General features: G+C 36.3%; 1 protein-coding gene across 5 annotated transcripts in view; it reads left to right on the forward strand.

Moving 5' to 3' along the window:
* Positions 1-14,297, forward strand: part of LOC141906667 (uncharacterized) — a 77,332-nt gene that overhangs the window by 29,896 nt on the left and 33,139 nt on the right. For 3 of the 5 annotated variants that reach the window (XM_074795950.1, XM_074795948.1, XM_074795951.1), the window contains exons 4-5: positions 9,622-9,815; positions 10,788-10,895. In XM_074795950.1, the coding sequence (XP_074652051.1) occupies positions 9,622-9,815; positions 10,788-10,895 (302 nt within the window). Of the gene's footprint in view, positions 1-8,944; positions 9,303-9,621; positions 9,816-10,787; positions 10,896-14,297 lie in introns of those variants that run through there. The other 2 variants (XM_074795953.1, XM_074795952.1) reach the window with 2 other exon arrangements.

Consider the following 14,297-nt stretch of genomic DNA (forward strand, 5'->3'; position numbering starts at 1 on the left):
AGGCCTATATACTATCATATGATCCGAGATTTACATGTATATGTAGGAGCTTCATTAAATATGATCATCGGATTGAAATATTTCTCTCACATTTTCCACCCCAGATCAGGTTGTGTTCTGTTTGAGGTACAATATATCAGTCAGATTTTCTTTGTCTTTGTTTATGTAATATTATTATATAATATTCTTTCTGTCCATATTGTGATATCTATATTTAACCTGCTCAAATCTGTCTGTATACTCAATTACTGCAATATCCAACAAGTACTTATAATGCCGAATAAGATGGTGACCTGAAGGAGAAACTGATGTCAGTGAACGAAAAGAACTAAGATCGTTACTCCTATGGCTACAGAGGAGCAAGCGATAAAGATATATATATATATATATATATATATATATATATATATATATATATATATATATATATATATATATATATATATATATATATATATATATATATACTCCATCAAAAGCCAAGCATAGAATGTACACGAAATTGTGTAATGAAATTAATGTGCATTGCTTTGAGATGAGAAATAAGATTTACTGAAACCCTATTTATGAAACCAAATTGATGCATGAGAGCCAATCAGTCACCACTAGTGGAAGAAATCACTTGAAATTATGTGATTGCTTGTTGCGCTGCTGATTTTGTGTTTTATAGGGTGCGATACTTGATATCGAATTCAAAGGCTCTAATGAATAACTTTTAATTTTAAACATTGCTGCAGTAATTGAGTGTGAAGACATGACTGTTGTTTGTTATGCTGCCACTATTAACAATTAACACCACTGAAAGTTTGTGTATGTATTTCCCCTATTCCCAGTAGCCAGTTTTTTGAGCCGCCAACTTTTTAATGCTATGTAATGCTTGGGTTGCCTTTGATTTTAAACAAACATGACACATCCCTGCATTTATATGTATACACGTGCCTATATAAATCCACTGAAACTGTCCAAATGACATGCCATTTTTTCCTGAAAATGATATTACTATTGAAGCAATTATTCTGATTAATATGTACAACTAATTAGTAAATGATAGCTGTAAGTTGTATTTTGATAAAATAGCGTTGTGAACTGAGTAAGTGGTATATATGTATGTACACAAATTGCAATGTATGGAATTGGTAAAGTTTAATTACTTGTTTTTAATTTTCTTATGATTAACAGTAAAATTCCCCAATTGTTTTTATTTTCATTGATTCATTGATTAACAAGTTTTAATTTTTTCCACTAGTATTTTTGATTAACGGAATTTGTTTCTTTATAAATTATAGCTTTAGTGCGGGGTATCACACACTATTGACTAGGCTTGCACACCTGTTGGATTGGTTCTTTCTCTCTCTTGTTCTCTCTTTTTTTCTTTAATTGTTGTTTTTTCTCATCACATGAATGATGGATTTTATTTCGCGGGCTTGCTTAGTATAATGTACACATTTAAGCAATTTTACTCAGCAGCCATGGTATGACCACCAGTTTTACAATTGATACATAAAACCAGAGTCATTTTCATTCTGATACGTAACTGTTTTAACAAGTTCATATCTATCATTTTGCCTATTTATGTATTGGATGAAATGGTTTCTATTGGTTGAAAGTAAGTCAAAAGCTATTTTTGATCTTTGGGTGCAACTAAGAATAGGATCAATTACTTGAGATGACATTTTCAAAGATCCCCCTATGGTATCACTTTTTCTAATGTGATGTACAATTTATTCTTATTTCCTTAGAGTACTGTACCCTTCCTTTTACCTCAATTAGCTAATATAGTCTGATTTTGGATCACTTGCGAATTATTTATGTATGCCCCCTCCCGGATTTGTACTACATGTATATATAAAACTCCATCTTTTCTTTCATTCTACAAATAGTCTAATTCATTGAGTCTGCTACATGGGCCTCCCAACATTTCTTGTTAGTGAAGTCTATATTGCAATGATGGCTGCAAGATTATTTTTGAAGTTCAGCGAATATTTCAACCAAAGCAGTGAAAACTTCAATGCAATAATTCTGACTTTTATGATATTTACTTTGATGGTAATTAGCTAACTCCATGATTATAAAATGTTTTCCGAGGCCACTTTGTTCTGAGGTTAATTGTGTGGTCATGACGAGTTGTTAAGCAAACATTGTTCCTCCTTTACTTTTTAAAAGTGTAACCCATTGAGTCAGAAGGAAATCCCAGAGCAAAGTATTCTATCACACAAAGTTTGTAACTAGGTCATTAATTTAAGGAGTCTTGGAGTTCTTTCATTCAATTCTATATCAGAACCTAAAAAATTGCATAGTTTCGTATCAGCATGTTCTTATATGACCCCTTAAAGTTCCTCCTAAAATTAGCTTCCTTATATCAGTACACAGGATGCCTGATGGACTAAATGAGCATTCACTAAATCACTTGCAGAGCAAGTTAGTCATTTCAATAGTGTCCCTTATGGGACCAGATCCTTGTTTATACAAAATATGTGAAAGGGAAACTGACGCGTGTTTTAAAGATTTTCAACTTTTTACACTAAACAAAGGTAATAGTATACAATAAGGCTTGGTGATTTCAAAATTGGAAAAATCTTTTCAAACTAGTCAGGATTGATGATTTTGATGTTCAAGCACCTGTTCACGATACCTATAGTCATAAAACTACATAAACAAAACACCATCATGGCTGCTTAGTAAGCCAAGTATGGTAGTCACCCGGTGAGCCGTTAAAGGGAAGTGTAATAAGGGTCGAGTGAAGCGTCATGAAAATACGTGGCTAGCTTAGCGTGGACCGGTTTTCAGGGCGGAATTATTTTCTGCGCTTGATAAGCTGCGTATTTTGGTAAGATGATGAACTGAATAAGCTGTGAATAGGTCTCGAATAATTTCATTGTGTGATCACTTAGCAATGTACTGAAATCCTTGTGTGAACGCAGCTATAAACAATCTTCTGCTGGCAAAACTTGCAGTTCGATATGGACTATATAAATCAGGGGATATCTAAAGTCTGTCTCAGCCCAGTTTGCCGCGAATTTGTTAGGCAAAGGAGATCAAATGTACACATGTAAATTGGTACTGACAGCTGAAGTGGCTGAACCTCGCGCAAAGATTCAGTGAGTCAGCAAAATCAGCTGACTGTTGATATAGTAACGGCAAAGAGTGGGTAACAGGAGCAAGAATGCAAACGAATTCCAGTTACCGTATTTTCCAGCGAATAAGCCGAGGGCAGTTTTTTAGCCTAAAATACATGGATTTCATAAAGCTTCGGCCAATAAGCCGAGGCCCTTCATCAGAGATTTTAATTCACTGATTTGTCAATTAGTTCGTCTGAATTGACGATTTAAGAGGCTGACAGTAGCCCCCGCCGATGTGTGAGAGTGCTGTGCATACTATCATCGCCGAGTGACTGTGCTCTATATAGACTCACTCAGCTGATTACTATACATACAGCCATACACGCAGTACGCGGCTCACTGCTGATTTGCATATATACTAATGTATGAACTGACATGTGGTAGTACGATGAACTCGCGCGTTATATAAATGTATACCATTGGATGGAACAATCAAAGTAAAAATAAAATAGTTCAAAATAGATTATAATTGGTAGTAAATAATGACCTCAAATAAATATCGACCACTTTTCTTGATTTTGACAATCATTGAGAGCATTAGAGTGGCATAGATCAGGAAGTGATTTTTTATGTCAGATCGTATCCGCCTAATAAGCCGATCACGATATTTTGGGTAAAAATCTGAGGCTAGAAAATCGGCTTATTGGCCGGAAAATACGGTATGCTTTACTACCTTGTTGCATGTCAGCTAAATCTTAGAACGACTTCATGAACTTTCAATTCTTGGAGTATCCAAGAGTGCGTAACTTTTATACACAGTTTTCATGTTTGTTTTGAAGTTGTCAGGGGTGTTTTGATGGACCAATTTCCTGGAATCTGTTAAGATTTAGAACATACAACACAGCTGGAGAGGCAAATAAATAAGTAAAATCTAAAAATATCACTTCAGGAGACACACAATATTTGTTATTCATTCAATACATATACATTAATCCACCAGAGATCCAATTCCAAGCGCATTGATGTCATAATCATAGTCTATCTCCCAGGATTCACCCCAATCACTGTCCTCTGATTTCGTAATCACTAACGTCTCCGAGGTTGGTAACAATTTGTTCGATGACATAGTCCATGATGCCCTCTGTCTCCATCATTTTATCCTCCACTTTTATGACATGGGCTATATAGTTCTTCCACTGTGACATGAGACATGGCATCAATTGAAAGTAATCTTACATCATCCAGCTTAAAGGTTTTATTGTTAGCAGCTCTTTGGTACAGCTGCCAGATATCCTGCTGTGGAGTGTGTAGTTGCCATGCAGTAACCACAGGAATCAGACAATGTTATCATAGTAAAGCTTTGATGTGCTGGGCAAACTGGCCTGAGACAGACTTAAGTGTTTGATTTAGGGAGGGTTGCAACCCCAAAATAGGCCACATAATTAGAAGGTTACACAATCATTGGAAAATCCCTCTTTTTGGAACAACACAGAATATGCTTTTGAATTTAAACTTTTTCATTATTAATTGATAGATATTTCATAGTTGATATTTCCTCTCTGAATTTCAGGGCAACCTGACATATTAGGGGGTGTGCACCCCCTGTACTCTCTCTTTGGAGTGCCCCTGAAACAGAACCAACTGGAGGGTTTATGCAGCCTCCAATAATGATTCACTGCAATTCTGATTGTGCTCCTGTACAATCAATGGAATTTAACTGATGCTGGTTAGAATACAACTAATACTTTTTCCTCACTTATAACTTTTGAATCTTAACATTTGTGGCCTAGAAGAACTTGCGTGGTTACAGGACCTTATCATCAAAAAATAAGTAATAGTCATTTCAACTATAATTAATGGAGGTAATGCCTCGGAGGCCCCATAGTTTGTGTATATTTTCTTTTTTCCCACCTCACAACATTATATTTTTTTCATGGTTCTGTCGTATCATATTGATTCTTGTGTCAAATGATATGCAAATGAAATTGCGGTGGTCAAAAGAAGGATTTCGATCCCCTCCCTGCTTAAAACCCTACTTGCTTTTCCCAGTGCATGTTGATTGGTTAAACATGCTTCATAATTCCTAGTATATACATTCTTATTTAGTAATAAGTTTCTCTGAATCATCCTGATTCATCATAATATGTTGATACATGTAGTATATAAAGTAATTAAATTCCAAGCGTTGACAATTAGTAATCATGACTATGAAATTAATGTAGTGGTTGAGAATACCCACCTACATAGCTAGCTCAGCTTTCTCTCTTTCCCTTTCTCCCTCTCTCTCCCCTCCCTCTCTCTCTCTCTCTCTCTCTCTCTCTCTCTCTCCTCCCTCCCTCCCTCCCTCCCTCCCTCCCACCCTCCCTCTCTCTCTCTCCCTCCCTCCCTCTCCCCCCCTCCCTCTCTCCCCCTCCCTCTCTCTCCCTCCCTCCCTCCCTCTCTCTCTCTCTCTCTCTCTCTCACTCTCTCTCTCTCTGGAACCTTCTCCCTCTGCAATGATATCAAATGACTGGTGCCAAAATGAATGATCACTTGCTATCAACAAATCTATTAAGTTATTAAACTTATGTTGTCATGGGAGATTTACTGAGAAGTAGCTACTTTGGAGAAGAATTAAAGTGCTGTTTTTTCTCATGCAACACCTGACATATTTACAAAAAGATTTGAAAGATTTGAATATTTATCAGACTTAACTTATGGGATCGTATCAGCATATAAATTTCAAATTGAAAATATAAATATTGACTATAGTCACTCAGTTGCATATTTATTATTTCATTGACTCTTCCATCAAAGATTGAGGCCTTCATGATGATATCCCCCTATAAAGTTTTGAACCATACTTGCTTATCCTGCTATGGCATCATTGAATAATTTCTGGAGTGATGCGATTCAATAACAAATTGATTGATAAATGAACCCATTACTGATGGTGTGTAAATATTTCGTTGTTATGTTATGAGGTTTTAAGTAAATCTCATGAGAAATGTTAATGAAACATGTTGATGATAAGCAGCATGTTACCAAGGAACAGTTCCTCTTTGTTGGTAACATCTTATATTTTCAAAATACTGTTTATTATCATTAATTTATATCCGTTTCTCTGATAATGAGATTTAGTTCAAATCTCAAAATATTGGAACAATAGGTTTAAACATCGTCAATTGTTGGCGCATCCTTCAACATTAAAAACTGAGCACACATCAGTCTACCAAACTAATTAATTGTTTACAAGTGATTTTGTAGGAACATTTATTAAGGAACCTCTTCTCATTAGTTATTTGGAATTCTATTGCTGCTTTCATTATGATCTATCTCCCTTTCGTGTATGATGACTACTACTACATTTGTCTTGAATTAGTTCTCTTCAATGTCATAATAGGATTGTTAGGCAGCCATCTATTCAGATTATATCTTTATAGATTTGTTCTTTCTTTATTGTAATGCCTAAAACTGGTGATTTAGATCTGTGATAGCCTAGTAGTCCAGGACAGGGAGTTTTCTTGGTGACTTGGTTTCATATCGTGTCTTTTCTTCATTTGAAAAACACGCGCAACTGTCTTCTTTATTTAGCCTCTATTTGGTAAGGATAAAGCCAATATCTTTTCTTGTATTGTAATTATTGTTTTCATTTTATCCAACTGACATTTTCATTTTCTTCTCTTCACTTGTTTGACAAGAAATAATTTTTGTCAGTCTGACATCATTTTTGTGTAGTTTCAATTGCTGTGTGGTGGTATCCACCTTATGCAGTCATATAATAAGGTGCATGGTTTTGAAAATCATAAAGGGATTGTAATGGCTGAAAAACATCTCTACCAGCTATTTTGTGCTCAAGATATCTGTTGTAAAAATCACACCTCTATATTTTTCTACTTCCCGATTTAAAGCAATGTTATGAGGATGATATCTATACATGTGAATTAATTTTCAGCGCATAAAAGTATGCTTTCTTATAAAAACAAAATATCATAGCGATTTGGACTAGAAATGTGATATGCATGAAATGTTTCCTGGTAATTGTTGATTACTTTTGTGATAATTATGATATAATAATCGTTGTTAATAGAATTATTGCTATCGTTATTACTATTTCTTAAAGATAACTGCTACATCTTTTTTCAACAGGGTTTTACGTAATATAATGTAAATTCCGTGCTGGTAAACAAACTGTGTTTAATCTAATTTGCCTATGTACTTAACAATATGTTTCTTTTATTTGTTGTTTCCGTATATTTATTCTAGAATCGATTTCATTCCGTAAAGCCTGATTCGAAAATTATTCAGTTCAATTACAAATTAATTGTTTTACATATTACTCCAATTGAGAATGTTTATGGTTTGGATTTTATCACTTTTTGAGATGTTGTTTTCGAGTTTGGTCAACGGAAGAGAGATTGTTTCTGAAGTTTGACCCGACTGGCATTATTTCTTCATCTACGAATCACAAGAACAAATATTAGGAATGAGTTTTGGTTAAGATTTAACCAAATAGACACTCATACTTTTAATGACCAGGATCATGTAATAATCAGAGTTTAAATGAGAAAGTATTTTTTCAAATCAAAAGGAGAGTAAAACATGCATAGCAATAATAAATGCATACATTCAATCTGATGAAGATCTCATGCCAGTTGCTATAGAAGTATCTGGCGTCACGATATTTTCGCACCACCAGGCCCCTGGAATGAGGCAGAGTTTGATTTCTACCCTAACAATCACTACTGTATAACTTGTATGGCTAAATAAAAAAACAAAAACTACTTTACAGCAACTACTACTACATCAAACTAATTATCATTGATACCACTGCTTTAAAAATGCACTTCTCTCTGAGTTAGACATGTTCAACTTCCTCGTTCGGCGGGGATACATGACACCCATCCTCCCTAAGCAAGGATTCAAACCTGAGATAATCCTGAGAATTGCTTGGGTTCAAATCTATGCCTTCCATTGCTTAGCCACTCGAACCAATTGATGATTTTGAAAATTTCTTAAAATTGCCGAAATAAAACATGTCAATCTTGTGTTCGGAGAGAGGAAGCATGTGCTTATTTATATCGGCGCTCTCCTGTATTGTATTTTACACAATGCGTGAGTAAATGTCATAAATACAGTACAGCGAGCGTGTGGACTAGTTGTACATGGTGCAACAACTGGGCACCAGTCTTGATTTGGCGCACAGTAGTGTTAAACTCGGTCGTCGAAATCGATCTGATGATTTTTTATGAAGCCAAACCAGTCAACTGGTGGGAAATTGAGATTATTATCGTATTTTCTTCATGCATGAGGTTTGGCTATAGCGTTGTGTATGGAACCTTTCTTCTATAGTGGATCAGTGCACTCTTGTACCCCGCAGATTATAGGAATATCTTATGTCGCCACCTGGTATCATGAATAGAAAAACTAGTCGCATGAATACTGCCTTACTCGTGTTCTATGATCAGAATTCTGCCAAGATTTTTGAAATGAAGTGCCTCAACCTAGATAATGATAACTTAGGCTGGCACTGGTCAAATTCTACCCAGTTCGTGCCAAATACGGAGTAAGAGTTTTGGAACCTGGTTAGGATTTCACCATTGCTCATTAAGAATTATTTTAAATTCAAATGTTTTACCAACCTATTCAGTTTGGAGAAGTATTGTTAGGACTGTAAATATCAGTGGAGTCAAGCTGTTTACTGACTAGAATGGTACCGAGTTACGTGGTTAGTCTTGGTGTAGACAGTATCTGATACCGGGTTAACTGCGACATGGGAATTTGCTTTGTATATTGACTGCTGTATGCAATAGGTTGTCAAATCACTCCCAGCAGAATCTCTTCATAATTACACATATTATTATTATTATTATTATTATTTTATTATTATCATTATTAAATTTGTTTGTTTGTTGGATCAATTTGCGTTGTACCGCCAGTTCTTTTAACAACAACTCAATGATTGTCGATGAGATTTTAAAAAAATGATGCTTGGACTTTGTCGGTCTAGTTGAGTTTTATTCTAAGGATGAACGCATGCCATTTTATACTATTTAGAGGCACTATTTCGATAGAGTAAAAATACTTGTTTAATTAAAGTGTAGACATTTTGTTTGATAATATTCGTGTCTCAGGTTGAAATTTTTTGCCAATATTGAAAGAATTGACACTGCCTGTTACAGGGAAACTGTTTGCCTCTAGGTAGGAATCAGGCATTTTTAGTTCTATTTCAGGGTTAGCTGTAAATTCCTATGCGGGTACTGTGTAAGTGTCTTGGTGATGCCCCTAGTGACTAATATCACAAACTTTTTGCTGTTTTTGATTAACTAAATGCAGTTCATCCATAGAATAGAACCAAGTGATTTAAAAACCTACTGTTCTCTTAAATTTAGTTCAGTTTTGAACTGTTAACTAATCATTTTAAACAGAACAATCAAAGCCCAAGCGAACGCAAATCTGATGCACAAAAAAATGAGTGATAAATGAATTCAATATTCATCCATACCTGGTTGAGCGTAGAGTTAGTTTTAGATATTTTTTCTTGACGCAAATTTTCATCCAGATTATGTTGTCTTTGCTTCAGAAACTGGAGGTGAGAATGGTGACCTAACGCCATCTACAGAAGTTGATGAAGTGAATGAAGCACTCTCTACATCATCTGATCAGATAGCAACACCATGTATTTCAGCTGACAAATCATTGGTGACATCTCCCTATCTTAAAGAGACACAGGCTCCATTTATTGCAGAAGATGATGGCCAGAAGAATACAGAGCAGGTACTTTTGCTAACCAGTAGATGACTTGATAGATATTATCAAGTTCAAGGTCACTTGATCTTCTACATAGCCACCAGGTGGTGCTTAATACATGAAAAGTGACTACTTCAGATCACTTTGTAAATGAAACATATTTCTTTATGACTCCCAGGTAGAGATTGGGGCACATGAGATTTCCACCCCTTTTGAAATTCTAGTTTGCACAATAGTGGATTTTCATAAAGTTTAGTGACTGTTTTGGCCTAAGAATATGTGCGGCCCTCTCGAAAATTGAGGTCATCGGCCATCAAATAGGGCTACCAGGGAAGCCATCTTGAATTTTTTTTGTGAAAACAATGAAGCCTACAATTCTGAAACTGAATCGGGGTAGATGAGATGTCCACCCCTATTCAAAATATAAGTCGTAAAAAATGGTCGCCATTGCAGCCATCTTGAATATCTTGCTAGCATGATACAACCTACAATTCTTAAAGGCTTTACATGAAACTAGGGGTGATGATTGGGGCAGGTAAGATGTTCACCACTTTCGAAAATGGAGGTCATCAGCCATTAAATATGGCCACCAGGGTAGCCACTTTGAATTTCTTGTTAAGCATAATACAGCCTGGAATATCTGAATATCTGATGGATATCCATGAAACTTGATGTGAGAGTTAAGACAGGTTTATCTGAAATCGACTTAAATTCTTAGAAAGTAGGTGAGTGTATTGTGGGGGTGGTATATAAGGCAGTATGTTGAACCTTATAACGAACTTTAAGGGTTTCGGGTATGTTCATGTTCATTAGACCTACGTATATCTGGTTAAGTTCCTTATTGTCTAAATCTTGTTTCATCATTAGTCAAATTGATACCTATATGTATGAGAAAGCTCCACATCCACCACTCCTAACAATTGTAAAGAATAATGATAGTGGCAATTGTATTAAAACAGAACCATTCTCAGTCGATCGATATATTTCTTCTATTTGCAGGAAATGAAGCAAGGATATGAGGTTATTAAAACTGATGAATCGATAGATACTAGTTCTCAGGATGATGTTATATCAATATCAGCCATTGATGATCTTGATGATTTAAAGGTAATTTTTGACTTTTGGCTCTTGAGACCTGTCCAGAAATAACGTGCTCACAAAATTCCATGCACGTAAACTTGTCTTCTGTACTGTACACTTTCCTTATGCGATTAGTGCCTTTTAAAACTTTACCAAACATAGATGAAGTGGTGAGAAGATGATTCTGTGAAAGGTTCCAATTATGCATTGAGTTCGATATTTTTTGCGATGTGTTCCATCCGAAAAATTAATACCTCCATTCTTCTCCCTTTTGATTCGTTGATACGACATTCATTGACCAGGGCTCTTTCAGCTAATCACTGCTCTTCAACGGCCAAGGCCTATATAAACGCGCCTTTTGACGTCATTTTAAGAAAGCTGCACTCTGATTGGTTGTTCAGGGAATACCCTCAGCAGCTGAGGGTATTCTCAAACAAGCGGTTTAGATGAACAAGACATAAGGCACAAGGGATACACGCCATTTTGCCTTTTTGATGTTTTGGGTAAGTGTATTTCATCTATTTTGCTGAATATGATAAAATTCCTCCTATGATTGGCTTAGCCGCAGAAATCAGCTGGTGTTCACATGAACCCGCGGTATTGTCTACTGTTTTACTTCCATGTTTAGTTCAAAATTTCAGAAATTCCGATTCTATTTTGATTCAAATCAATGAGACTAAGGGAAAATATTGATCTTAGGCATTTATTCCTGCCAGCTCCCTGCCTGTGCTACTTATGAAAACACAATTGTAGTGTTTCAATGATAGGTTTTCCCGGACTCTGAGCTGGGAGTGTATTTTGACAAATATAACACACAGAGTGCATAATTTGCCATTTTATGAAAAGCTGACTAAGGCTGGTTGTAGTGCCCAATGGGGCTACTGTTAGTTGCATGTGATTTTCTTTCAACCGCATTTTTGTGTCTTTCTTAAATTTAGCCTTAGGTCCGCTTGTTTGTGTATTAATAAGCTGAAACTTAATTGGTACTTCTTTTATTGTTTCAGATTTTGTCAGGTGGATGTTGAATGATACGTTCAATCCCCACTACACTAGACAGTGGTTTCTATTCGTGTTTACTACAGCAAACATGGCTTTCCCAGACCCGCTTACCCCTACGGGATTTCTGTATTTGCTACGGATTTTAATAGCTAAATACGGAAGTACAGATGCTGCGTAAAAACTACAGTTATTCATCCATTCTTTTCAAAATATGGATTTGTTTTATCTTCTTGTCTGAAAATACGGCTATAGTTTATCATCACATCTGTGAATACTGCTGTAGTTTAACATCATATCTGTGAATACGGTTATGAACTTTCAAAAACGGGAGTACGGGTTCGTTTATGTCTACTGCTCGTAAATCGGGTCAGAGGATTGATCAATTGGCCTACGTGACTGACCTTGCTTGAGCGTTCGCTGCCGGCGCGCCGCTTCAAAGTTATGAATAAAGTACTGTATAACTGATTGTGAATGACATACAACAAATAAACCTTTAAAGAAAGGTACCTAGTGTCTGACATTCTACTGTAAAATCCGGATCGATCCACCGCATAGTTTTTTCATAGTGAGCATTTTAGTATATGAATCAATTAAGATGATTGACAGACGCGGGTGTGGTTGTATCAGCTGTTGAAGACGTTTGATGTAAACAATAATTTTAACCACGTGCACGATGAAAACAGCGACATCAAACTAATGGTTGGTGATAAAATATGGCTGCCATTGGGGTGGCCATGTTGAATTTTTGTTTGCACGATGCAGCCCGCAATTCTTGATGGATTTCCACAAAATTTTGTTTGAGGATCATGGTCAAGCTGTCCATGCCTTTTGTATATGGAGGTCATCGGCCTTCAAATATGGCCGCCAGGTAAGCCATCTTGAATTTCTAGCACAAAACGGCCTGCAATTCTTGATGCATTTTCAAGATACTAGGTGTAAGAATTTTGGTAGGTAAAATGTCTACCCCTTTTGTCAACCAGGGTTGCCATCTATCTTTGATGTATTTTCAGCACGATGCCGACACCAATTCTTGATGCTTTTTTAGCCCACTTGGGACTTTAGTCCCAGCGGGCTATTGCGTTCACTTTTCGTCCGTCGTCCGTCCGTCCATAGACGGAATCCAGTTATTTTGGGAAGTTTTGAAGACGCTTGACGGTAATGTCTTGATATTTGGGTTACGCATGTATCTACCCTAGACACATCTTCAGCCCAAAAACTGGCCCTATCAGATTCAAGATGGCCGACTGGCAGCCATTGTTGTTTGCCAAAATCAGCACTTTTTACCCTTTTTTGAACTTATTGAGGAAAATTTTGAAGACGCTTCGATCAATTACCTTGATCTTTCGGGTTTATATGTGAATCCCCCCAGGGCCCATCAGCATAACAAAAATTGGGACGATCGGACTCAAGATGGCCGTCCTATGACCTTTTTAGTGCCCAAAAATGTTAATTTTGGCGCGAATTCTGAGTCCTGTAGCTTCCTACTGGTTTACCATTTCTCATTGCGTTTTGTGATGGGTATTCTTTGGAAAGGGATGTTTTATACCTGAGACAGGTATTTTTCATCAGCCAATTATGACGCAATTGGCGGCCATCTTGGTGTCACCAGTACTCATCCGTAAGTGGGAAAAAGTTTTTCCACATTATATTGATACCTAAGCATATATTGTTACCACAATCAACTAGAAAGTTGTAGCTCATTACGTGTTCTATGATTGTGGTGAGTTTCAAGGTCATTGGCTTTTGAATATGGCCACCAGGGAACGTTGAATAATGCAATATCTTAGCATTTCTATATTATATTCGTACCTATGCATATTTTGTAACCACACTCAATTGGAAAGTTGTAGCTCATGTCATCATCTATGATTGTTGCGAGTTTTAAGGATATTGGATTTTCTCTATGGTCACCAGGGGGCGTTGTATAGTAGAATAACTTAATATTTCCTCATTATATTGGTACCTAGGCATATTTTGTTACCATGATCAATTGCAAAGTTGTAGTTCATGACATGTTCTATGAATGTGGTAAGTTTCGTATGAATGTGGTAAGTTTCGAGGTCATTGGGTTTTGAATATTGTCACCAGGGGGCGTTAAATAGTAGAATAACTTAGTATTTCCATAAAAAATTGGTAACGAGGCATATTTTGTTATCACAATCAATTACAAAATCGAAGCTGCTGACATGTTCTATGATTGTGGTGAGTTTCAAGGTCATTGGTTTTTGTATATGGTCACCAGGGGGCGTTGAATATTGAATTTGTTAGATTGTTGAGCATTTGGAACCACTTCCCAAGTGGGCATGGTGTCCCTGGACCCCTAGTTTCATGTAGTGTGATCTTTGGGGCAGCTAAAATGGGCTTGTCTTTTCATGTAAGGATATATAAACAGAAAATGAACATGAATTTCAAGCAATGCCCTTACTCCAA

Source organism: Tubulanus polymorphus, chromosome 6 (genome assembly GCF_964204645.1).
Source record: "Tubulanus polymorphus chromosome 6, tnTubPoly1.2, whole genome shotgun sequence".
Lineage (NCBI taxonomy): Eukaryota > Metazoa > Nemertea > Palaeonemertea > Tubulaniformes > Tubulanidae > Tubulanus > Tubulanus polymorphus.